Source organism: Eucalyptus grandis, chromosome 8 (genome assembly GCF_016545825.1).
Source record: "Eucalyptus grandis isolate ANBG69807.140 chromosome 8, ASM1654582v1, whole genome shotgun sequence".
NCBI lineage: Eukaryota > Viridiplantae > Streptophyta > Magnoliopsida > Myrtales > Myrtaceae > Eucalyptus > Eucalyptus grandis.
The window spans coordinates 56,577,556-56,604,441 of NC_052619.1; the positions used below are offsets into that span (position 1 = coordinate 56,577,556).

The following is a 26,886-nucleotide window of genomic DNA, read 5'->3' on the forward strand; positions in this document are numbered from 1 at the left end:
TTACCGCTTGCCGCAAAATACCTCATCACTTTTCAATGGACCCAAAAGATTAAAAACAATCCAACCATCTAATTTCATATTTCACAACAGACTTCCTCGTTTTCCAGTTCCCTAATTAACAATTCCATCATCCTTTTGTACATAGGCATGTAATGGTCATTGATCATCGTTCTTGACAATCTGATTTTACTGTACAATTCCCTTGGCGTCTCATAGATACCCACATGCTCCTCACGACAGCCGTCGTGATCCATGTCGGCATCATCCGGTGTCGGCAGAGAGACCATGTGCATGATTCTCCCGGGAGGATAAAACCTGTGGCTCTCTAGGGAGTCGAGTGAAGTTCCGGACTTCTGGCTCTCTGAAGCATCGGCTATCTCGTTTTCCTCCTTGGTAATTTCTTTCGCTGCGGCTGCTTCTTCCTCCTGGGCCTGAATGTTAGGCTCCTTCTCCTGCCTTTGAAGCTCCTTCTCCAATTCATCCCACAACTCGCCTTCTGTTATGTTTTCTGCTTCTTCTGATATATCTCTCTCCCCTGGGATGAGCTCCTCTTCATCTGTACTGTCGATCCCAGATCCATCACTAGTATGAAGTTCTTTGTGACTTTGCACAGGCTCTATCGTTGTCGCTTCTGTCAGATGAGATTCACATGCTTTATCCAGTATAAGAGTAGTTTCAGGCTGATCCTCGACTTTTGAGTTCGATATAGAACCCAGATTGCGGCGACGCGCACCCATGCAGGACCATGAAGATATAGACGAGCGAGTCCTGACGACAGCTTGAGCTACATTTTGTGCTCTCTTCATCACCCCCTAAATTTGGCCCAGCACACATTAATTTGATGGAATAATACCATTTTTTTTTTTAATTCTTTCAACAACTAATGCAATTAAACCCTATGTCTCAGAGCATCAGAGTGCTCAGCACATTCAAACGTCAACAGGGCTGAGCAGAAAACAGCATCTGTAATTTTACTCGTAATGATGACACCTAACATTACCTGCGTGCCACTTGAGACTGGGCGCAGAAGTGCACCGGCACCAACAACTCTGGCTTTTGCACTAGCCATTGAAGGCAGATGAGATCCTATAGCAGTTGCGGAGCGATAAACAACATTTAGGACCCTCGTTCGTTCCACTTGATCCCTTAAATCATTCAACCAGGATGATGCTGTCACCTGTATCAGTGACAAGACTACTCCATTAGTTCGACAGCATGGGAGGAATAACAGCATTGCCCATATTCCTAAAAAGGAAAGGGCACTACAGTGGGAATAAAGGAATCAACAGTTATCTACCTCTGAACGAAGATCATCAATAGAAACGGCTGAAAATGTTGGCACCAAATCAGAGCCATTTATTGTAGTAGTCACAAAATCCTTGCCTGATTCTGCCAACTCCCATGTCATACATGCAGCTGCAATATAAATACAGTTAGCTTCCTGCTAAAATTGAATTCTTACCACTCTATCTATACAGTTTCCTCGGTGGGGTTACCAGTCAAGTGCATATTTTACCAGAAGCAGCATAAGTATTTCTTTTTTTTTTGGTTGGATAAGTATTTCTTTAAATTCAAATCAAAGAGGAAAGAAGACAACTTTGCTATGGGTTCACCAGTTCAGTCATTGCCAAGATAATTTAGGGAAAAAACATGCAAGTATCAATGTGGCAGATCTACCATCACCAATCCCAGTTGCTTCTTTCTGAATCAAGTTCCACTATAAATTCAACAAAGTGATGAACTGGCAGATGTAAAAGTTAGTATCATACATCCTTCAAACAAAAAGATGATGATTGTAGTGTCTAACCATAGATCCTGTTTCAGTTAAAGAAGCGATCTCATGATCATGCAGTGGAAACACTGCGATGCCTATGTTGAAGATTACTTTGCTCATTGGTCAGTTAATTTTCCTTCTAATGCTAATATAAACCTCCTAGTCTCCTCCAAAAGTCTTATATCGATCCAAAAAGCTGATAATCTCTAGATCCTGATACCCCACAAACTTCTAACAGTTTCTTTTTCTTTGTGGCCGAAAACAAGCTACAACAGTTTAAACTAGCTGGAAACATAGTGAAAACAGTAACATTTGTATTCCCATATCTACCAACTTGACTTTTTTTGCTAAGCTTTAGCTTGACAATGAGGAAAAGGCAACTGCCTACCCAATTACTGCCTCACAGGCTGTAATTGGGTGAAAATATAAAGGTGAAAATCATGTGTTACTGCTTAGTCCAGCTAATTACCATCTCACAGGAAATGATCATGTATTAGCATGACAAAATAAGATGTACTTACCAGGGGCGAATGTGACACATGTGGTAGAGGAGAACTCTTTCTGCTCTCTGAGAATGTAGGTTAAGAGTGCAGCAGTACCGCCACCTAGAGAATGTCCAACCACCTGGAAACAGAAATTCAAACACAAGCTTTACAAATTTAAGTAAAACATCAACTACTTCATACACAGCTGACAGTTCAGAGGAAAAATTATTGCTATCCCATTTTCATTAGTCAAGAAAATAACTTCACTTAAAAACTTCCAGTGATCCTTCCCAATAGGAGACATAAAGTACCTTAATCTTGTAGTCGGGATGTTCATCAAGAGCCTTAAGCAAGTAAGGAGTACTAAGCTTAGCAATCCAACGAGCAGCAGCAACCATTCCACAGTGCGCATATCCTAAAACTAAATTGCTAATTCCACCATCACATAAAACTGAATGGTGAAAGGGGACAACTGCACCAGTTGCTGCAGTTAGTGTATCTTTGATGCTATGCGTACCCCGAATCAATAGGAGAAGGCACTTTTCACTTTTGTCACGTATTACTGTAAAAGCAGGCTTCAAAAGCTGCATATACCATAAACAAAATATATAGAGTGAGCTCTTGCCCCTTCAAAGAGTGCCGACAATCCACTACTGTGCTGTACATGACTGTTGGAATCTGGCGTATAGAATGAGAGTGCAAATAAATGAAAATGGTGCAGAACGGATCTTCCCAAAACTCGAAAAGTCTCCAACCATACTTCAAGGGGAAAAAAATAAAAAAAAGCAAAAGATATATTCTCTTAAGTCGAAAAGTATTTTAAAATGTGGCAAGTGGGTATGCCCATCCGATGTTTGGCAGGGCAATTGTTCAAGGTTAGATCACTGTGACTGTGCTTATGAAGGTAACGTACCGCGGCCTTAGGTTTTTGAAGGAGCACATCTTCTTCAGAGTATCCGGATGACTCCAAAAACACTGGAAATGGCTTCTTGGAGAAAAGCATGCAAAACGTCAGCAACCTCAAGAGATGATGCACCTTGGCCAGAATCTCAGGGCCCCCCAACTGTATACAGTTACTTCCAGCATATATACTTGCAACTGAGATATTCCCCTGCAAGAATACATACCTGCTGATGAAAAAGTTGCAAGAAGAAGAATATATAACAATATAGAATTGCTGTCCTTTTCTTTAAATTAAATCTTTGTATCTCTACTAGACATGACAAAGCACAGATGTTTCATTCCCGTTATTAGGCATACATGTTTTGTGTTTCCTGTTGGGATCTCCTATTGGTGTTGCTTAAATGTTCTTTGCTAAAACTGTTTGCGATGGAGACAATGTAAATGACAGTTTTCTAAAAATGATTCAAAATAGTTGACTAGCAAAAAACATGTAGCATAACAACTTGTAGACAACATTACTTTCCAGGCTGCCATTCATAACTACGTTTGAGGAATGCAACTGGTTCAGGCGGTGAAACAGCCGTAACGACATACTTCATACTAGGAAATTTAACTACACCTCAAGTCCTCAAATGCTTCAAACATACAGTAATAAATCTAATAAGCCCTATCTATCTTCAGCAACTTTATACAAAATTGCCAGGGCGACATCTCCGAAGTTCGCCATTCAAGGAACGAGCGATGACTGTCAGTAGCCAAGAGTCCAAGACACTGATTAAAAGACTCGTCTTGCCACACTATACAAGACATCATTCTATAGCTGAACCGCACAAATCCAAGACCAAGCGACCGAGTTACGCCGAATTCGATAACAAGAAAATGCCTAAAACAATCGAAACCCAGCCCAGACCCCGGGAGACGAAGCCCCATTTACCTGCCTTCTCATCAGATACTTGATCCCGAACGCCAAGTCCCCGATCGGCCACTTCCCCAGGGTCTCCGAGTACGTGAACCGGAGCGTCTCCGCCAGCGTCGCGATCGCCTCGAACAGCGTCGCGGGCGCCTGGGCGGGCTGCCGCCGGGCGATCCGCCTCTTCGACGGGCGGCCCGATCGCGACGGATCCCCGGCGTCGTCCTCGCCCTTCGAGGCCAGCGTCCTTTTGAGGACGTAGCACAGGAGCACCGCCGCCCCCGCCGCGGTCGCCATCGTCCCCGTCGCCATCGGTCACCGGCACCGCACCGGCACCGCACCGGCACCGGCACCGGCGCCCACCGCCGGAGACGGACGCGAGCGACGAGCCGGAGCTTCGGAATGCGGCTCGCCGGCGAGCGAAGAGGTGGAGGTTCGATTTTCGGAGGCGAAGGAAGGAATGTAGCTCCGAACTGGTGGAGGCTCGAAGAAGGTAGGAATGAAGGAAGGAAGGAAGGAAGGAAGGAATGGAATGGAGAGATGACTAGAGAGAGGATGAATTTACTGAAAAGTCCCGCCTTATTGTACGGGAGTGCGGGCTTGATGTAGGGGTAATTTAGTCATTTCGGGTGAGCTAATTGCAATTATGAGGAGCTTTTTTGGAGATGGGAGTGGAAAGCGGCTGGATCCAACTTGGGCTTTGTGGGCCCGGGCTCGGTGGGCCCAGCCACTCCTTATCTTATGGCCTCTCTCTCTCTACCACATTGGCTTTTAAGGAAATCGGTAATAAAGCGTACAGATAACACCCGTAGGAGGACCGGAGCGACAAGTAATCGACACGACACGGCATGATACGAGAAACATGACTTGAATCTGACGTGGATTTACTGAGAGAAAAACCTGGCCCAGCTCGGCCTTGCTTAATTTAATGCATCTTTTTTTTCTCTTTTTTCTTTTTACTAATTTGTAATGAAAAGATATTGCGATTAGTCAAGATAGTTCCTGTGATGACATGAGATGATGTGAATACGATGTGCAAACACGAATCCTAAACTTAGTGTGGCGGAGGGTGGTGGGGTTTTCTCCATGATCTTGTGCATATCATGGTGTTTATTTCCAAAATTAATACCTCAACGATGACGAAAATCACTATCATTAAACCGTCATGTGTGTACAAAGAAAATTAGTACTACTATTGAAGATCTAGGAGAAGTCATCAAGAGGTTGACCCCCAACCCAAGTAATTATGAGGCAATGAAATGACAGTGCCCCTTCTCTCGTGGGCATTAAGCAAGAATAATTAAAATTTATAAACTTTTTATTCAGATTCATTAGGTCAACCATGTTAATCCTTGTAGTACTTATCGTCTTATATTAAATTTAATCGGAAGCTAGGTCTGACACCCCAATTACCTTTAATAGCGATTTATTATTATTTTTTTCCTTCTAATTTGATTGGTCAGCATGACCTTTTATTTTTGGCTCTCGAAGACACCACATTAAAATGGCCTTTGCATTTTTCATGGGAAGAATACATGGACCATCTTGAATCTTGACTCAATATATAATGTGATCTTTGAACTTTTGGTATACGTTTAATTTAGTCCTTAGATTATATGAAAATATTTAATTTTTTTTCAATCTTGAATTAATGGAACGCAATATCAAACATTTTTATATGACCTACGGACCACATTGAACGTATACCGAAAGTTCAAAGATCATATTGTATATTAGGTTAAAGTTTATGGACCACATTAAACAAATTAGAAAGTTCAGGGACCATGCTATGTTTGAATTAAAGTTCATGAATTATATTGAACAAATCAAAAGTTCGGTGAATTCATGGTCTCCAAAGAAAAAGAGAAGGTGAGCAGAATAGTTAGGATCATCTTTGGTCAGATCTTGATACAAAGTATATAGAAACCTTCTTCTGTATACATGGACAGTGAGCAGAATACCCGGCGATTCCTCTGTCGATATCATTCTCGTTCTGTGCACGCTGGCTCTATCTTTTCTATTCTACATTAAGAATGCTTATCAAGCAGTCGACAGCAGTTTATATTTTTCAAATTAATGAGTCGATCATTGCTGCAGACAGAAGCACCGGACCGCCAGGCGGTGGTCCTTCACCGGCTGTCAAATCGCCTGGCGCATTGATTTTCGAAGGGTCCGAGGAGGATGAGCACGGCACCACCATGCACGATTCCGGGTTTTCCACGTATTTTCTCGCGTGAAGTTTTTGCCTATGTTTAGCAGAAATGGAAGTCCAAGGAAGTATGCGTGCCCACTGGAATAACAGGAACTTTATCAGATTCTTTCTCCAGGAAAAAGGAGATGGTTATGGCATTGGATTTGGACTTTCAAGTTTCAGGTTTTAGCTTTCTCATTATATATGTCCGATTCTTCCTGCACTTACAAGCTTGGAATCTCATTCTTTTCCTCGAATGCTAATCCAACAAAACACGTCGGCCACTAGAATTCTTATTGTTATGCAAAATTATTCCTATTTTAGATTAACCTCTTTTCTTTTGCCACGCCATCTTTAGAGTCCAAGGCCAGGAATGGTCTTTTTGCGGTTGCTTGATCGTGCCAACCTCCCTCAAGAGAATCCTCTCACATCACTCTGCATGCATTCGGGTTCTCGTCGCTGAAAACGGAAGTGATGTTTCCGCTCCCTGCGGCGCCAGCATAGCTGCTTGGGTACGCCTCCCCATAGTGATCTATGCTCCGGTATTGACTGTAGTCATATTGTGGTGGTGGCGGCGTCAGCGGTGATCTCACATACTCGTATTCGGTGACATAAGGCGACGGCTTGTATGTGCTGTAGCTGTGAGTCACGTGGACTGGCTGAGGCGGCGGCGGCGGCGGTGGCGGCTCGTGTTGGAATGGTTGGTGGTTGCTGCTGCTCGGGTACTTGTAGTAGTGGCTGTTGTAGCCGCGGTTGTAGCTGTATGATCTGCAACCGTAGTCTGGGGGTTGGTGGTATATTACGCGAACCTCGCCCGAGTCCTTAGGCATGGAGGGTTGTGGTGGCTGGTTTTCTTGCGGAGGTGGTTGGCCTTCCTGTGGGTTGGCGGCAGCGGGAGTGGCTGGAGGTGGGTTTGCTTCTGGCTGTGGATTTTCTGTTTGCTGAGGTGGCGGCGGTGGCGGCAGTGTAGGATTTTCCTGAGGCGGAGGTTCCTTTGGTGGTTCTGAAGGCGGGGCCTCAGGTTGGGGAGGGTTTGCTGCCTCCGCAGGCGGTGGGGCACTGCCGCTGGGGGCTTGTTCTGTGGGCTGAGAAGGTTGGTCTGACGACGGCTCCGTATGTGAACAGATGGTGGCAGTTTTTCTGGTCTTCCTAATGGCTTTGACAATCCTTTCAGGATCAGCCCAACCAACAACTGTCAATTTCTGTTGTGGCAGATCAATGTAGAGATCATATATACCTGAAATTTTCACAGCAAAGCAAAGTAAAGCAAACTCCTTCACTAGGAACAAAATTCAGATGAAAAAATGAATGGAGAAATGAAGAAAAAGGATACTGATACTGATGATTTAGTAATTCTTGATTCTGCTTACCATTAATGCCATGCAGCGCCTTCTTGATCTTCTGTACGCAGCCGTTGCAGTCCATCCGGACATGTATCTCCGTGACCTGAGGCTTCTGTGCAGACATGAATGAAAAGGACTGGCATCATTAGAGAGCACAAACACAATGCTTAACAAAATCAAGGCTTTTTCCCCAAAGGGGAAAGAAAGAGCAGGTGAGTTGAGGGAATGGAGCCCTGAAGCATCAATACCTCCAGTTCTGGAATCATGAGGCAAAGCCTGGAATGATGAACAATATGAGGAGATTGGAGAAGAGGAGGTGAATGAGCATGTGTAAAGAGAGAATCAGAATAGATGGCATTTATTTTGTGCACTTAGAAGGGAATATATGAAAGGAAAAAGTGTGTGGGACATGTAAGGAATCTCTTTTCTGGGAGCGTGAGGGAAATCAATATTGCTTGTGTCCTCTCTTTCTTCCATGTCCTTATCAAATGTTGAAAGAAAGGGCCAGTTTTTGTTTGCAACCTGCAATGTTGAGCTAAAGAGAATTTGCTTTTTAAAGATGGATGGCTATCTAAAATTGATTGGGGAGAGAGGGGGTGTGGTGGTGAGTGCACTAAGGATATCCAGAACCGACCAGCGATAAATAATAAGATAAGCGAAAAAGAAGGAAAGGATTAAAGCGTGGGTGCGGATTGCAGAAGATAGATCAGCGACATGCGTATGGTTTCATCAGTCAAAGGAGATGAAAGCGGCTTTTCTCAAGCATCATGGACATGCACCCTCAGGGAATCCTTGCGTCTCAAGAAAAGCTCATATCATGCCCCATATTGATAGCGACAAGAAATGGAACACGTCTTTAATGCGTTCTTAAGAAGGTTTGTGATGCGCAAAGCCATCTTTCATTTTTGCCATAAAGTTCAGCGCGGGTCAGAAGTTTAGATTCTCCAGCTGGTACTGAAAGCCCTAGTGTTTGGAAAAAAGAAGCGTCGCTGGTCCATGAACTTCCTGCACCACACGAACCAGAAAATTCAGGACACTAGATCATCGGGTCTAGGCTAAACCCATTGTGTTGTGGAACTGCTGATTTCACCTGATGTATGAGAGGCATTGAGCTATTTTGGCCTAGTTGGTGATACTATCAATCTGAAAGGAACAATAGCCCTTACAGACCAGAATTTACTTGATAATAGGTAAATGTGGGACTTATAGCCAACTAGAGATTGTTGAGGAGCCAGGAGGATGAGCATTTTCAGTTAGTGTTTTCGTATTGTTTCATCGAGAAAGACAATGGAACGTAGATGGAGAGCCTAGTGCGGGGGGAGTCTCTGTATCAATTTGGGTATACTCTAATTTAAAAGACAGTAATCATACTCCAACCCTTTTACTGGGAACACCTTTGACTGAGAATGGGAAGAATATTTTCCCTGGTCTACATTGAATGAATGGTGATTCCCTTATGATTGCTTGGACCTGTGTGCTTCACTAAAAAGAAAGGCCACACTGGAGGGTGGTCATTACTATTACCTGTGGTTTCTGTTCGGGAAATTTTGTGAAATATACAGGTGGGGGACAACTTCGATCATGGATTTGTGGTCTCACGGAATCTTGGACAAGGAAAATGTCAAAAAAGGCAAAGGAATCCGGTGGTTCTATTCACCCTGAAGGTTTGATGGGATTGAACAGGCCAAGATGTTTTCCTCAGCTCGTTGAGGAGCTTAATCTTAATTCAAGTTGCAAACATGGCTTGTAGACTAACTTTTTTGCCACAGGATACTCCATTAAACTGCTTACATTCACTTCAACAGTTCACAGTTCTGAGATTAAATATCAGCTTTTTGGCACAGATGCTGCGTTATGTGCAGAAATGTCAAGACTGAGTGATATTTGGAGCAGAGTGTTCTCGTCTGTAGATGCATATGCAAGCAGTTTCCTCGATGTATACAGACTTCTACATGTCATCAGCAGGTCTAAGTTTTCATAATCCCAAATGTGGACGTGGAGCTGTCATTGACAGCAGCTTCATACTGATCTCAGAGTCAAAGATTCAATCTTTGCCCAGGAAGCATCTCGCCGAATCATACTACCGGCGGATGCTGCATGACACCTACATGAAGTAATCAACATGACTTGAAGGCCAACGATCTGTCTTTTTATCTCCATAATCACTCCCCACTTTGTGTGTAGTGCTATTGACTGAAGTGGCATTTCTTGAGAAATGTGAGGGTATGAAAAATTTCAAAGGCGCGTTCACAGAGTTTAAACTTTTCTACTGAAGAGAACCGTCCTACAAGAGCATTCCGAATTACCAATATAGTCCTCGTCTGCAATGGATTAGAATTGGAACTTGAAGCTGTAAGAATATATAGCTGATGCTGATGCTAGGTAAAACCATCTGTGTAAGGTACTTGGTTTTTGCCAGCAGAAGAAGAACGGACCCAGACTCAAATTCAACCCAAAACCTGTACTAAACTTGACAAATGGTTGGCATACGTTTCTTCTTCATTAATTTAAAGAATTGGGGTGTTGAGTCAATAATGGCAAGCCATCTCAGTCAAAACTGCCAAATCAGACTAGAAGACCAGCCTCAAAGGAGGGGAAAACAGAGACTTCTTTTCAATATAAGCATTTGGGTTTTTCTTTATTGGAGGCGGGGTTCGAATAAACTAATTGGGTGTATTTTTGCCTAACTCGAATTTTGGTGGAGCTGCTTGTGACTGGGAATCTTTATAATTTAAGAAAACACAGACTCGTTAGGTCCATCGCCATCTAATTCTTGAAAATGGTCACATGATATTTGTGCTAAAGGAACTCGCCCCAAAAAAGTATCGTGTAATTAATAACGAAATGAAACTCCAACCACCAATAACACAGCCGCCAGCATCTTCCGTTCCACGGCACTCTCTCTCTCTCTCTGTCTCTGTCTAGAATGCGTAGAAAAAAATGCTTCTTTTGATGAAAACTTGAGTAATTGCAGAGAAAATTCGTGGTCAGATGACTTATTATACTGAACCCAGATTCATCAAACCTCAGTTCACACGGCAACTCCGAGTTCTCCTCATGAACAAGAACACCATCGATGAACAAACAAACCCAGATCTGCTTAAAGAACTGCTCAGAAAGAGACCATTTTATGTCATGCTTCCTGAACAAACAAAGGGGAGAAAACAAAAAATCCGATCTTTTTTCAAGCGTAGGCATGTGGGTGTGCCATGAGATAGGCCTCCACAACTTCATACATCCCAATCGCCCTGTCCTTCCCATGCTCTATGTCCGCCTCCTTGATCTCTATCCCCTCCTTGGCTTTGTACTCGCTGCTCAGCTTGCAGATGCACCCGGTGAAGCCGAACGGCTCGAACTTGACCTCGTAGGTCACGTACTCGAGCTTCTCCATCAGCGGTTCGGCCTCGATCAGGGTGTACTTGCAGGTGAGCTTGTCCTTGTCGAGCGCGTCGATCCGGTGCTTCATGTACCTCAACGGACTGGCTGTGGATTCGGAAGGAAAAACCCGGTTCCTCGTTACACCTCAAGAATTCAAATTTCTGATATCTAGCTTGAGAAAAGAAGTACAACATGAATCAAGATACTGTCTTCCGTTCTCACCTTCGGTGAAGTTGACCTGCTTGACGCTCCCGACCTCACCATCTCCTTCGATGAACTCGATGTTCTTGATGGACGAGAACATGAGCTTGGGACAGAGGTTGTGCGAGTCGAGGATCAAGGCCTTGAACATCCTGGCCGGGGTCACCTGCGCCCGGAACGTGTGGTGGTATCGAGTTATGCCCATGTTAGCTGAAAATTCGACACGGAGAGAACTTCAACGGATCTAGCGAACTTAGGTGGAGGAATTCGGATTGGAGATGAAAATGGGAAGAATGGAGGATGCTGGTTTTTTGCAGTGATATGGGATTGGATCGACCCTGTTGGTGTTCTCCAATGGACGAAGGGGGAATATAAAAAGATCTGAACCTTATGTCTGTGCAAATCGTTGACCAATTCAACGCGGCATTAGATTGTTCTATTCTCGAACTCTGACTTTTTTCTTTGGAAGACTGCTCGACAGAGAGAAGAAAAAGAAGCTTCCACGTTCAAGTGTGGGGCATATTGGAAGGTACCTGGTTGCTGAGCAATCACATTTCTTGGACGACGGGGCGTGAATTGCATCAAAAGTTAGGTTTTTTTTCTCTTTTGTATTGATTGCTTAACGGTGACTACGGTGGTCTGGGTCACCGAAGAAAGAAATGATCCAAAATCAGTGTCACATCTCTCGTCCCTTGGCGTGAGACTCGCGCATGATCTTGATTAGTCACCAGTTTACTAGATTGAATCGACCACCGACTTACAAATTACGTACTTCCTCCATTGCGATCGGTGTGTTGACCGGTTGTATGGATAAAAAGATTCAGACCATATTTCTCTATCTCTATGGCAATGAACAGAAGTTTGGGGCGGGGGGAAGAAAGAGGCCTTCAGAATTTGGGGAGATCATGGTATTTTGAGAAATTAAGTTGGCGGACATTCCTGAACCTTTCTATTAAAGAGCAGTAAATTTTTCATGGTTCGAGCTCGAATCAAATCAGAGGCCATCGATATATACTTGCAACATCTATTTAATAATATGAGTACCCTATCCCAATTTTGTTGCTTTCTAGCATGTGCTAACAGTTCAGAGCCTAACATGCTAGTTTCAAAAGGGTCAACTTTAGGAACTGCGGACCATGTAACAAGCCCATAGTCGAAGGACGAAACCCTTGAGAGATGGGCACAAGCGTTTGAAGGATTAAAGTGAATCGAAATCGCACAACGACCACACATGGACGAGTCGAACGGCTTGTAACATGATCCCACGGTTCCCTAAGATTTTTCATTTTGGAATTGGAGCGTCGAGTTCTTTAAGCTCTTGGCTTATCTCACGTGCTCTTGAGTGGGCTTCTGGCAATAAGTGCAATGTACACATCCATCCTCTCTCATCTTCGCTGCACTCAGCACTCAGTAATGAAAACAGCCCATGAAATTCGATCCAGGATGTAGCTCAAAGGATGGTGCATATCAAAGATATTTTCAGCGGTATTTATGCGTGAGACTCCATGGGCCATTTCATGAAAGCACTCGTTATAGGACAAGTTCACGCCCAATCCTCAATGGGCCAAGAGCTCAAGCCTTAATGTTGGCTCCACTCATTTCATGAAATCACTTGTTATAGGTCGCTCATTGCAGCTATCAACATTGCAAATAGTTCCTCTCACAGGCCAATCACATGACTCGCTTGAATTCAAGTTAAAAAGTAGGTATCTTTATTGCCATCCAAATTTAAGGGACGTTCACAGCCACAAAAGAAGAAGTAAAGCAACCCGAATACTTCTAATGGAAAGTAGAAAATATCCCGAGTAATTATTGATGAGATTTCTTAGATTTATTTTTGAGAGAGCATTCGAAATTTTCAAGCATAAGTGTCGGGGTTTTGGAGGAGGTATGCTTCGGCAACCTTGTACATTCCTAGAGCTCTCTCTTTGCCCTCCTTAACGTCCTCTTCTTTAAGCTCGATGTTGCCCTTTGTATAATACGTGCTCGTCATCTTGTTCTTGCTCCCACCTTCTGATGTCGGCTCGAATTTGATTTTGTAAGCAATAGATTCAAACTTCTCATTTAGATCGATCATGGTATACTTGTACGTGAATGTCTCTTCGTTTATCTCATCCACACGATTCTTCATGCTGCCAAGCTGGCTACCTATATACAATAGGAGATCATATCATAGTATACTTTTATATGCCATAATATATGTTAGGCTAGAAAAAAAAAATAGCACATGTGTATAATTGCCTTCAATGAAGTTGATCTGCTTGATGGTTCCAACCCCTCCATCGTGTGAAGATGATGCATTCATATAGAAGAATCAACAATGTAGAAGCTTTTGGTACAGAAGAATTGAAGAACGCAGGAATAGGAAGATATAGATGTAGAGATTGAGATTGATCAATGAAGAACTCTGTATATCCTCTTCTGTACTTGATCACAATGTACTTCAAGATCTTTTACATCAATTGAAAAGAAAACATCTCTATATTGAATCCATACTCTCATCTATCTTTCTCTGTATCTCTCTGTAGTGACCGAGAGGAAGAATGAACATATCAAAAAATGACTTTTTCCCAACTACTCTCTCTCTATCTCTGTGAAAGCTATATACCTTCCTCATTTAGGAAGGTAAAGACTAACAGAAACAACTAACTTCTGTTTTGACTTTATAACTGACCGACGACTTCATATATCTTCATAAAGGTAATCCGCAATCCCTGTTTATCCTCTTTGACAGATTTTCCATCGTTGATCACAAACTTCATTACTCTTTATCTTAGCCGTTCATTTCCACTGATATCAGTCACAGTTACTTCTTTTCTTCTTGCTTTATCAGCCTTCGCAGCATCCTCTGTTCTAACTTCAGCAGTCTCAGCAGCATCATCTGCTCTCTGTTGATATATGATCTTAACATTCCCCCTCAAATTGGGAGTAGGTGGAGAACCAAGTCCCAATTTAGTGCGGAGTTGGCAATGTGTAAAGTGTGAGAGAGATTTTGTGAAAATGTCAGCAATTTGGAAATTGCTTGGGACATACCGAACAGTGAGTGATCCTGAAGAGACTTTTTCTCTAACAAAGTGAAAGTCGACTTCAATATGCTTTGTTCGAGCATGTAATATAGGATTAGCAGTGAGAGCTATAGTTGATTTATTGTCACAAAATAGATGTGTAGGAGAATGGAGAGCACAGCCTATGTCTCGTAAGACAAAGCTGATCCAAGTGAGTTTTGCAGAAGTTAAAGCAAGTGCTCGGTACTCGGCTTCTGTAGAGGACCTGCTGACTGTGGATTGCTTCTTGGCTGCCCAAGAGATAAGATTGGAACCAATGTAAGTACAAAATCCTGTAGTTGATCTTCGTGTTTCTGTACACCCTGCCCAATCTGCATCTGAAAAACCATACAGATGTGAAGAACTCTGTGAGTGAATGAATAAACCAAGATTGATGGTGCCTTTGATGTATCTCAGCACCCTTTTAAGTCGAGCAAGATCTGCCACAGTTGGTGTCTGTAATTTCTGACACAGTAGGTTGGTAGCATAGGCTATGTCAGGTCGAGTCAAAGTTAGATATTGAAGAGCACCTACCAAGCTACGATATTCAGTAGGATTGGTCGAGAAACGAGTCTTGTTGCATAATAATTGGCTTTAGGGACGAGGAGTAGCAATTGGTTTACATTCGGACATGTAAGCTCGAGTGAGAAGATCACTAGCATATTTTGTTTGACATAGAAACAAATGATCTAAATTTTGTTTGACTTCAATGCCAAGAAAATAATGCAGAGGACCAAGATCTTTCATGTGAAATTTGAGGCTAAGAGACTGAATAAGAACAGAAAATATTTGAAAAGAACTGCCAGTTAAGACAATGTCATCAACATACAAAAGCAGAAGAATAGTATGCTGTTGATGATGATATATGAATAAAGATGGATCTGTCGAGCTGCAAAAGAATCCATATTCGAGTAGAAAATCACTGAACTTATCAAACCATGCTCGAGGAGCTTGTCGAAGACCATAGAGTGATTTCTTGAGTAAACACACATCATCTGCTCTCTGTGGATCTTGAAAACCAGGAGGCTGCTCCATGTAGACTGTTTCATTAAGAGTGCCATGTAAAAATGTGTTTTTAACATCAAGTTGATGTATAGGCCACTGTCTCATCTTTGCTATAGACAGAACAATTCTGATTGTGGCATGCTTGATTACTGGACTAAAGGTCTCTGTGAAATCTATGCCTTCTTCTTGATGGAATCCCTTAGCAACTAAACGTGCTTTCAATCTATCAAGACTACCATCAGATGCAAGTTTTGTTTTGAAGACCCACTTGCAGGCAATTATATTCATATGTTCAGCTTGAGGAACTAAGTCCCAGGTTTTGTTTTGATATAATGCCTCCATTTCTTCTGTCATTGCTTTATGCCAACCTTTATGTGCTAATGCAGATTTAATTGTCTTTGGTTCAGAAGGTACCTTATAGACAGCAAGACATGCATACCTGGGATTCGGTTTGACAATTCCAGACTTTGATCATGTCTGTATTGAATGATTAGAAGGAATCCCTTGAGTTGTGTGAGAAGTGGCTTGATCAGATCCACTGCTTGTACTATTGGATAGTGGTGTATCAGCATCAGATATGTCTTGGTTCTGTACAGGTGAAGTTTCTGCATTATATGTAACCATTGTGGAAATGACCTGTCTCGATTGATCAGTATAGGGAATAAAGTTCTGTTGAGTACTTTGAGAGTTGATGACAATATTGTCTTTATCGAGTTGCAGATGAGCTGCACATGTATGAGAACCAGTATAAGGTATATTAGAGACTGTTTCTCTATTTGCTGACTCTGTTAACTGAACTTCTTCTGCCCATATCTGGTATAATGTTGTAAGAGGTGCATACTTTGTCAAGCACAACTTAGTGAATGGGAAAAACTTCTCATCAAACTTTACACTTCTACTGATATATATTCAACCTGTTGAAGGCACAAGACATCTGTAGCCTTTATGATGGTCACTATAACCAATGAATACACAGGTGAGAGATCTTGGATCAAACTTATGCTGAGCATAGGGTCGTAAACATGGATAACAGGCACAACCAAATACTCTGAGGTGATCATAGGTTGGCTCTTGGTGATATAGTGTTCTATGTGGTGATTGCATGTCCAATCTCGGTGTTGAAAGAAGATTGATGACATAGTTAGCTGTAATAAAAGCATCAACCCAATACTTCAGTGGAACTCTGCTATGATATAACATGGCAAGACCTAATTCAACAATATGCCGATGCTTCCTCTCAGATATCCCGTTAAATGCAGTGTATAGGGACAAGAGAGATTTTTGTTTTATACCACAGTCTTGCAAATGAGCTTGAAACCCGTGGCTAAGAAATTCTCCTCCTCCATCACACCGAAAGACCTTGATTTTGACTCAAATTGGTTTTCTACTTGCTTTTGAAACATAACAAAGATCTTATAGAAGTCGACTTCAATTTTAATGGATATATCCAACTATATCGAGAGAAATTATCCACAAACAGAACATAGTATTTGAAACTTTGAAATGAAGTCACAGGTGATGGCCCCCATATATCACAGTGGATTTTCTGCAGGGGCATGGTTGTTATAGATTCAGAGGATGGAAATGGTAAAGCTGCATTCTTAGAAGTTTGACAACTACTACAAACACTCAACATCTTACTGCTACATTGAATGGGTTTTTGATTCTGCAAATACTTCAAGATATGCAGATTGGTGTGTGCTAGTCTTTGATGCCATGTGTCCTCTTCTACTGCTCTATGTCTCTGAGCTAGAAAGGCTTGTGTTGTTTGTAAATTCACTTGATATAGACCTTTAGTTTTCCTTTCGAGCAGCAAGGTTGTGTTGGTCCAATTGTCCTTTACATATACACCAAATTTGTCAAAGACAAATGAGCATGGGTAATCATCTGTTAATTTGGACACTGATAACAGATTTTTCTTTATATCAGGGACAATTAGAACATCATTCAGAGGCAATAAACTTTCTTCAGTATGCAACAATGTGTTACCAGTATGTGTAATTGACAAGTGTGATCCATCACCAATCATGACAGTGTCATATCTAGTGTATTCAGAAGAGTTTTGAAGCATACCAGGATTAGCTGTAATGTGTGCAGTTGCACCAGTATCTGGATACCACTCGCTGCCTTTGGCTTCCTCAAGATGTATAGTTGCTAAAGCTGTTGGTATCTCCTCAGCTTGATACGAGTTATCAAATCTGTACCAGCAGTGCAAAGCATCATGGCCTGGTTTCTTGCAGATTTGACATTCTAATTTTATGTTGTTAATTGGCTTCTCATCTTGCACATTCTTGGGAAAAGTTAGATTGGAAGGATAAGATTTTATTTCTTGGTATCTTTGTGATGGACCAGCATAGGGACGAAATCCAGAGGTGAAAGCAGGTTCAGAGGAACTGTAATAAGGTTTGGTTCTCTGATTCTCTTGCATATAGCTGACATTGTTAAACCTGTAACCTGAGTTGTCTCCAGGGTATCTGAATCAACGGCCTCTGTTATTAAGAGAGCGTCCTCTTCCATAACTGCGGCCTCTTCTGTAATTACCTCTTTGAGCAGCAAAGCTTAAATCTTGAGGAATATACCCTCCATCAGTAGTTTCTTTGAACTGTGCTTGAGAATATCTTTGCCCAAAGTAAGCCATATTGGGGTTAAATTGCGTTCTAGAGTAGTTCTGCATTCTTGACTCGAACCTTTCTAATTGTGCAATTACCTCATCATACTCACGTTGAGGTTTTAGACAGTATATTGTTGTTCGAAAATTTTCATACTCAACTCCTAACCCTTCCAATACACCAAACAACTTGGTTATATCATCCACCGGTTTCCCGATAGCATTTAACTGATCACATATTGACTTGTATTCTCGAAGATAGACTGGAAGATCTCGATCATGTTTTTGACAGCCTTGGAGTTTCCCCCTCAACTCAAACTCTCTTGCTGCTGATTTTTGTGTGAATCGATTCAAGAGTGTCTGCCACACTTCATAAGATGTTTCTAAGCCAATTATTAAGCTTAGTATATTCTCAAATACAGCTCCGCTTATCCATGAGGATACTAGCTGATTTGTTTTTATCCAGTCAGTATATTATGGATTTATAGCCTCAGCTTCATCTCTTTCAACTACATTCTGCAGCATTCGAGTAGGTGGTGTAATATCACCATTAACAAAGCCAAAGAGTTCTTGGCTTTTCAGAAACCTATAGATCTGAGCTTGCCATAAAAGAAAATTGTCTTCGGCAAGTTTTATGGTGACAAAGTTAGAAATATTCACATGTATAGGGAAGGGATACTTCGATGCTCTTACTGCCATTGCTGTATTCTTTCAACTATGGAAAAACTAGGATAGCAATTTCGTTTATGAACAACTAACTGAGTTACCGTGATACAATAATCTGTATAGCTTAAGATCCTTCTTCCTCGATCAAACAAGTAGCTACTGAATGAATCCTTTTTGGCTGAAATGATCGTCCAGCTCTGATACCATGTGAAGATGATGCATTCATACAGAAGAATCAACAATGCAGAAGCTTCTGGTACAGAAGAATTGAAGAATGCAGGAATATGAAGATATAGATGTAGAGATTGAGATTGATCAATGAAGAACTTTGTATATCCTCTTTTGTACTTGATCACAATGTACTTCAAGATCTTTTACATCAATTGAAAAGAAAACATCTCTATATTGAATCCATACTCTCATCTATCTTTCTCTGTATCTCTCTGTAGTGATCGAGAGGAAGAATGAACATATCAAAAAATGACTTTTTCCCAACTACTCTCTCTCTATCTCTGCGAAGCTATATACCTTCCTCATTTAGGAAGGTGAAGACTAACAGAAACAACTAACTTCTGTTTTGACTTTATAACTGACCGACGACTTCATATATCTTCATAGAGGTAATCCGCAATCCCTGTTTATCCTCTTTGACAGATTTTCCATCGTTGATCACAAACTTCATTACTCTTTATCTTAGCCGTTCATTTCCACCGATATCGATCCACGTTACTTCTTTTCTTCTTGCTTTATCAGCCTTCGCAACATCCTCTGTTCTAACTTCAGCAGTCTCAGCAGCATCATTTGCTCTCTGTTGATATATGATCTTAACACATCGCCTTGGATAATGTCAATACTCTTAATAGCTTGAGGCATGAGTTTGGGAATTAGGTTATGCGAGTCCAAAACTAGGGCCTTGAACAACCGTGCTGCAGGAATTGGGGAAGTGTATTCATTTATGAAAGTGAACACACCCATGATATCTTTTAGATTGCTATCTAGAGAGAGATGAACAATACAATCAAAGAGAGTGGAGTTCAGGAGGTTTGTGAGCTTGGGATGGAAGAGACGAGAGCAAGACACATTTATAGGGTGGAGAGTCCTCATTTTTCCGAAATGTATCGCATTGGTTGATGAATTCTAGAATTGCGAAGCTGGCAAAGCACCAAACCATTCTACTTTTTGTCATGTTTTGCACGAAAAATTGCCATGAGCTCACTAGCTGGATTAGGCTTTCACTGTCTAGGACAGAGAGATTAAAGAGAGAGCACTAGAATCCAAAGGGAGTAGTTCTCATGTTCATTGCCCTCGTTGTTCTAAGTAATACATTGGCAACCGAACAAAACTACGAATCTAAATAATGTAGTCCACGCTTGATCCAGTCCAAGCACATGAACTAGACCCCTTTCGTGCTAACTGCAACTTCTCCTATTTACTGTATCTCGCATATGCCTTTATTCAAATCCGGAAGATAGCTTTCAAACTTTTTTTTTTTTTTTTTTTCAGCTGAATTGTTCGATTACCTTAACAAAATCATAGCGACGTCCTATACAGCACAGACTTACATGCCTAGAAATCCATCTCCTGCCAAATTGCCAACGTGGAAAAGGATTTAATACTAAATTGTAGACTGTTGTACCACACAAACTAGAAGACTAAGGATAAGCTCGGCCGATTATCTTTTCCTTGTTCACGCTAGAATAGAATATATGGCGATTTAATGTTTGAATCCGCTGTCCAGGGTTGGATAGGAAAAACTAAAAGGTAGTCTAGGCTTCAGAAATGCATCCGCAGAAACTATAATTGGCGACTTTGTCCTGTTCCGAATGATATTCTTCTTAAGCCTTTGCCTTTGTAGTGTTATCTTAACTTAATTCTCAGAAACTAATAGCTAATATTCTTGTTAAGCCCTTCTAGGTTCGTGGCTCCTCAAATTATTAACATCGCGTACAGTCTTTTCTTAGAGGAACTGTCAATAGTTTCTTAAAATAATCATCAATAACCGTGTACCTCAATCGGTTGGATTACTGGCACGAGGTCTAATCATCGATGATTCGAAACCAATAAATAGAACGCTTATCAAGCCAAGTTTTTGAATGATTCGGAACTATCGAAAGGAATGCTAATCAAGCCAAGTTTTGGCACGTCGCATGACAAAAATCTTTTTTTTTTTTTTTTGCCAAGCATGACAAAAATCTTTACCCAAAGTCATATCTCAGATAAGCAGAGTTCAAGCCAGGCCGGGGGACTTCCTCATTGCCCATCGACCCTGTCCGGGTAAGTATGTCGCAAGTGCTTACGAGGCCGAGTCGTATTCTCTCTCCCTTCTCTCTCTCCAGCTCAATGCTTAATTGGATTTAATAATTATATCACGAGCCCCTCATTGCTTTCTTCAGCATAAACATACACAAGGACGGATAGTGACCATTTAAAGAAAAAGACTGTCTCCACTATTGACCTCCAAATTAAAGTAGCTTTTTATCGTAGGGTGATGTCAAACGAAAACTCCTTTCATGTTACGTCCAGTGAAACGCTTGTGAGCGACTCTCACGGAAGGAAGCATTACAGGATTTAACCCACGAACAATTACCAAGTGCAAAGTACTTACCCTTATTAACCATTCAAACTCTGAAAGGACGACATGAAGTACCATGAGTATTGGAGAAGGTTGCTCCAAACTTATTTAAGGGATCTATTTCTAGGAATCAAGCACAAGAATGGGGGTTTTGAAGGAGGTATGCTTCCACAACCTCATACATTCCCAAGGTTCTCTTTTCCGGCCCGATATCCTCTTCTTCAAGCTTGAAATTGCCCTTAGTGTAGCAGGTGCTGGTCATCTTGTTCTTGCTCTTGCCATCCGGGGTTGGCTCGAACTTCACTTCATATCCAATAGATTCGAATTTCTCCGTCAGATCGATCATAGTATAATTGTATGTGAATGTCTCTTCATTCAGTTCATCCACTCGATTCTTCATGCTCCTAAGTTGGCTACCTACGTCTCAAAATATTACAGATTAAAACTACATCTAGTAAATTTAGTAAACGAGATTTGATGAAGGAATTTTTTTTTAATAAATTAGTTGGACACCACAAATAAAACAACAGGAGTGATAATTACGCTAGAATTCCCAGATAAGAATGCTTAGAATATATTTTAAAACTAATATTAACAAAGTCTAGTGCAGTGGAAAAAGAATATTATTGATGTTTCTGTGGAAGTTGCTCTATTGTCGGAGTCTAAAAACTTGTGATGACATATATACGTATGGATTTTTCAGATAGCTAGAAGTCAAATGATAGTGACGGAGTTTGCATAGGAGTTAAATAGAAGGGTGATTGTGCCTTAATGATAGTATAAGCAATATTAAAGTCTCATAATTATTCCCTTCAACAAAATTGATTTGCTTAATACTCCCGGTCCCTCCATCGCCTTGGATGATGTCAATATTGTTGATGGCCTGAGGCATGAGCTTAGGAATGAGATTTTGGGAGTCCACAATTAGGGCCTTGGACAATCTTTTGGGAGGAATGGTGGATGTGTATACATCTGTGAAAATGAAGACACCCATGAAGAACTTTGTAGCTAGCTGGACAAAATTATGAAACTATGATGGAGGCGGCTGGAGTTTTAAGGAAGATTTTTGAGCTTGGTGTAGGGGATATATTGAGGAGATGTATATATGGGTAGGTGCGACTAGAGGAGTCCCCACTTTTCCAACGATTGTTCTAATGGCTATTTAAAATTCTTCAAATTGTCTTAGTCCTAAAGTCCCACGCAACGCATTGCCTTTTGTCAGCATTATGCATGAAAACTCAATAGTTGATTGGACTCAAGCCGTCGTTCTCAAGGGGAAGAGAGAGAGAGAGAGAGAGAGAGAGAGAGAGAAGAAGCTGTTAAAATCCAAAAAAGAGCATTTTTGACGTCCAAGGTCATCATCTGTTTAGATGATAGGACAAAATAACATGACCTCAATAGTTAAAAATTGTTCCTAAAAAGTTTCCAATAAATCTTTTTATGTTTTCACTTGCATTCATATGGTCCTTTGTATTGAGGCTTTTTTTTTCAGCAATATCTTTTCATTATCCAAACATTTTATACAGAATAACATGATTTTACTTTATTTTTTGAATGTCGATCTCTCCCATACATAGTGCACATGCTAGTTCTCATATAAATCAACATCAAAATCTCTTATTTTCTCTATCGGTTCTGTATGTACAGACAAAAAATAATATCGCCATTAATTTTATTTTTCAAATTTGATGGCGACATATTTTGACTTTGTAGACACATCGGTAATCATATTGGTTGGCCATGTTTTGTGTGTCATGTTGTGTTATCTGATTGAAGAAACATTATGCAAAATGAATCAATTCAAGGAAAAATGGCCAAAAAAAGTGAGAATTTTTCATCTCTCTATAAACATAGGGTCGTAAAAACCTTATGTTTTCTTCCTATACTTCAGAAATCTAAGAATAAAAGCATATATCAAATAAATGAATTTATTTTTGTCACCACCATATCTGTACTCATAAGATTTAAGACTCCACACCTTCATAGTCACGGCAAGGAAGATTTTCGTGCTTTGATCATTTCTGTCAAATGCAATCTCATAGCAATATACAATATGACATAGGGGAAAATAGTGTCTCGCACATCTATGGCGAACTTCGTGGTTTGCTCATCTATGGTTTAGACATTGGAGAATCTTCCGTTAAGGAATTAAAGGCCATTTTGTTTAAATCCCACAAAATGTGCTCAAACCATGTACTCTAGGTTATGGCTAACTATATAGTTATAAGTTGGGACTTAATTGATTCATGAGACTTAAAGTGTATTATTTGATTTCAGCTTATTTGGTAACTTGATCCATTTTAGTTAATTTTTCAATATTGTCAGAGGCCTTGTTAGGAAGACGCATGTATATTTTCAAAATAAACAACTATCTAATTGTTTACTTTGATTGGAGGCATAACACCATTTGGCAAAACTGTTAAAAGCAAATAGCAAAACAAGCATGTCGAGAAAAAGTTAGATGAGATTTCTTATGAGATTATTGGGAAAGTGAAGTGGTATTCAGGAAAATGCTGGAATGCTTTCCCAGGATGAATCACTAATGATCCACCGATTTGAACGAGGTACAAAGTATGTGTACTTATTGCCATCCACACTCAAAAGGACGATCATGTCCATCACCAAAAGACAAGCCAAACACTTACTATAGAAGAAACAAAGTACCGAGGGTACTTCCAAATTTATTTGAGAGAAGGAACTTCTGGAATTAAACATAAGCATCGGGATTTTGGATGAGGTATGCTTCGACGGCTTTGTACATTCCTAAGGCTCTCTCTTTGCCGGCTTTGACTTCTTCTTCTTTGAGCTCAAAATCACCCTTGGTATAGTAGGTGCTGGTCATCTTGTTCTTGCTCCCGCCGTCCGGCGTGGGCTCAAACTTAACTTCGTAAGCAATAGATTCAAACTTCTCCATCAATGGACCACCTTCGATCAGTGCATACTTATATGTGAATGTCTCTTCATTCAGCTCGTCTACTCGGTTCTTCATGCAGCTGAGTTGGCTACCTACATATGAAATGGGACAAACGTACTACTTAGATTTGAACTAATCACGGAAGACATATAACATCTCTAGGAAAATTTCTTTTTGATGGGTCATCTTATCGCTTTTTTTTTTTTTTTTAATGAAAACTTGCAATTCCATTACGCAAGATTGGCAGCATCAATACTTGAAAACCCTCGAGAAAGATTCACCTTCAGCGAAATTGATTTGCCTGATGCTTCCAGCTCCTCCATCGCCTTGGACGACGTCAATGCTCTTAATAGCTTGAGGCATGAGCTTGGGGATGAGGTTCTGGGAGTCCACAATCAAGGCCTTAAACAATCTCGCCGCAGGAATGGGAGAAGTGAACTCATCACTGAACGTGAACACACCCATGATCGATCTCTAAGGACTCGCTAGTGAAATTACACGAACGATGAAATCAACTTTGGTTGGTTGGCTTGGTGTGAAAAGAATGGCAAAGGAGGGCACCATTTATAGGTCCGAGAGGACGAAGTCGTCGTTGAATCGGGGTTTTTCTATTGGCTCCATAGCCCCAAAGATGTCTTTCTTTATCGTGATTCGAAGGAAAATTAAAAATGGCCGAGTTGCTCAGGATAGGGCGTCATTCTCAAAGCGGCCATGGTTTAGTGTATAAAAAAAACTTGCCGGCATTCGATTCGTGTTGCATCTCTTTGTCTTAAAGAGCACAAATTTTTCGAGAAGTCCACTTAATCCGAGAGGATTCTTAAAGATTACTTCCTCGTCCTACCATGGCAACTTCGTGTCCCGCATGTTAAATCTTAACCACGCTGATGTACCTTAATTATCGAATGGAAGGGCCTGGCAAAGAAAGAGAATGCACTCATCGACCCCACTTGCATCGATAAATAAGCTTTCTAAGATGGATTAGCCGGTTCCTAAGGCTGAAAAAAATGAAGGGCTATCGTATAACTTTACAAATATTCAATTTAATAATGAAGTTAAAAAAGAACTAAGAGGTCTCGGCTCAATTTATGATTGATTGGCCGCTTTGTCATGTGATCTCAATGATATTCTCTTATGCCTTTTGATGTTGCTGTGATTTATTATATTGGGTCAATCAATGTATCCGACCACTGAAGGGAATATCGGATTCCCAAAAAATCGGATTCGACACTAAATCGAACCCCTAAAATAAGTGCAGAAGATGAGTCCGGGAAAATCACATGTATCACCGATCCTAAGGCACATCACAGAATCGAACGTACCTTATTAGCCACAGATTAAACATTGACGCCGATATGAGGAAGAGAAACTGATCTCGATATGAGGAAGAGAAACTGATCCCGTTCGATCCGATGACGTGAATTTGCCTTGAAGGGAAGAGAGTGTCGCCTCCTTTTTCTTACTGTTCTTTTTGGAGTGTTTCAAGGGAGAGAGGGAGGAGGAACGTACGTAAATCCAAAATGTGCATTCCTCCCTCTCTTTTCCTCCTTAAATACATCATCTCCAAAGGACGTGTCCCTTCGGCAAAAGACGTCCCCCAAAAGTTACAACTCTTCAACGTATCCCTCCATCCATGGACCCTAATATTGTGGGCCAGGCTTTTAGGCCCAACATGGGCGGACGGGCCAACTTAGGCCCATCACAATAATTAATAAAACAATCATCTCCCACTCACACATGGTGGGCCGAACATGATCCTCTTTACCTCTCTTCAACATTCATACTAGTGAATAATCCGTGCGACAGCATACTTTGAGAGCTCATTGCCATACACCTGTTAGGAATATATAGTAGCTCATAATGGGCATCACACTCTGAGTAGATTTAGTATGCAGTACCCTAGATCGATCGATCACATTTATATCTCTTTTAATCTCTTTTAAACAATGATATATATATATATATATATATATATATATTATATTCACAATTATGATTATCCCAAAGACAGTCATAATTGGTCGACCAATGAATACAAAAATTACAATGTGGTTCTTCAAATTCGATCTTCCTCTTTCCTTCAAACTCTCAATCTCAGTTCAGTTTGCTTTTCTAGAAATGTCCCATTAGATCAAATCAACTTATGACCATTGGCAACATCCTAAGATAGCAAACACTAAATAGAAATCTTGAGAATAAGTAAGAGTCATGAGGGCACTAAAATTGAGGAACTCTTTTCCTCAAGAGTCTCACACGACATAAAAGTTGAGATTAAACTTTTGCCACTCTTATTGGTCGTCTCATGCATACGTAGTATGAAATACGTATTACGGTATTAACTCATTTCCCATGGAGCGTATGTCTACACCTTCAATACCGTACAGATGATAGTTTAGATATACCAAATGTCTAATTTGAGTTCACGTATCTACTCATTCACATAATGCATCAGAACTCACATCTGGCATCTTAAACAGATAAAGTAAAATATGTAGGGTATTTTACTTTTAGATATAGTACATATCATGTCATCATCTTAACACTTAATTAATGCGACATATATCTTTTAAGCTTGAGATTTTGATGATCACCTAGATAATAAGCTTAAAAACCGTCTCATCTCTATTTATCACATAGTAGATAGATGTGATTACCCGTGTGAGTGGGCCAATCTTATATCTGTCTGACATACTTTCTCAACTTAAAGTAATGCATTGAGCATTAAGATGCATAAAAGTCAAACAAAGATTCATAGGCATTAATGATGAAAACACAAATTCATTAAATGTGAACACTTAGGGAAATTACAATATTCAGTACATCAGCTTCTACGCAATCTTAGAGATTTCATATGGCCACAAAACACATCTCTAGGTATTGGCTTTGTCATAGGAT

General features: G+C 40.8%; 5 protein-coding genes and 1 long non-coding RNA gene across 6 annotated transcripts; 1 reads left to right on the forward strand and 5 right to left on the reverse strand.

Moving 5' to 3' along the window:
* Positions 1-49: 49 nt before the first annotated feature.
* LOC104416047 lies at positions 50-4,575 on the reverse strand. Its single transcript, XM_018861187.2, has 7 exons — positions 4,097-4,575; positions 3,173-3,370; positions 2,571-2,843; positions 2,296-2,398; positions 1,298-1,416; positions 1,001-1,177; positions 50-812 (listed from the first exon to the last, which is right to left on the reverse strand). The coding sequence occupies exons 1-7, from the start codon at positions 4,382-4,384 to the stop codon at positions 75-77; spliced, it is 1,896 nt and encodes a 631-aa protein (XP_018716732.2). The 5' UTR covers positions 4,385-4,575; the 3' UTR covers positions 50-74.
* A 1,383-nt stretch (positions 4,576-5,958) lies between these two features.
* LOC120287741 lies at positions 5,959-8,068 on the forward strand. Its single transcript, XR_005546014.1, has 2 exons — positions 5,959-6,446; positions 6,622-8,068. It is a non-coding gene; the product is annotated as an uncharacterized LOC120287741 (long non-coding RNA).
* Positions 8,069-10,553: 2,485 nt separating this feature from the next.
* LOC104415180 (major allergen Pru ar 1) lies at positions 10,554-11,645 on the reverse strand. The gene is made up of 2 exons (XM_010026431.3): positions 11,207-11,645; positions 10,554-11,089 (listed from the first exon to the last, which is right to left on the reverse strand). Exons 1-2 carry the CDS (start codon positions 11,388-11,390, stop codon positions 10,791-10,793), a joined length of 483 nt encoding a protein of 160 aa, XP_010024733.1. The 5' UTR covers positions 11,391-11,645; the 3' UTR covers positions 10,554-10,790.
* Positions 11,646-13,043: 1,398 nt separating this feature from the next.
* LOC104415181 (major strawberry allergen Fra a 1-2) lies at positions 13,044-19,483 on the reverse strand. The gene is made up of 4 exons (XM_039299082.1): positions 19,340-19,483; positions 14,095-14,101; positions 13,427-13,462; positions 13,044-13,333 (listed from the first exon to the last, which is right to left on the reverse strand). Exons 1-4 carry the CDS (start codon positions 19,481-19,483, stop codon positions 13,044-13,046), a joined length of 477 nt encoding a protein of 158 aa, XP_039155016.1.
* Positions 19,484-21,210: 1,727 nt separating this feature from the next.
* On the reverse strand, positions 21,211-22,074 carry LOC120287594 (major allergen Pru ar 1-like). The gene is made up of 2 exons (XM_039300475.1): positions 21,936-22,074; positions 21,211-21,497 (listed from the first exon to the last, which is right to left on the reverse strand). Exons 1-2 carry the CDS (start codon positions 22,072-22,074, stop codon positions 21,211-21,213), a joined length of 426 nt encoding a protein of 141 aa, XP_039156409.1.
* A 1,562-nt stretch (positions 22,075-23,636) lies between these two features.
* On the reverse strand, positions 23,637-24,482 carry LOC104417529 (major allergen Pru ar 1). The gene is made up of 2 exons (XM_010028787.2): positions 24,276-24,482; positions 23,637-24,086 (listed from the first exon to the last, which is right to left on the reverse strand). Exons 1-2 carry the CDS (start codon positions 24,457-24,459, stop codon positions 23,788-23,790), a joined length of 483 nt encoding a protein of 160 aa, XP_010027089.1. The 5' UTR covers positions 24,460-24,482; the 3' UTR covers positions 23,637-23,787.
* Positions 24,483-26,886: the final 2,404 nt, after the last annotated feature.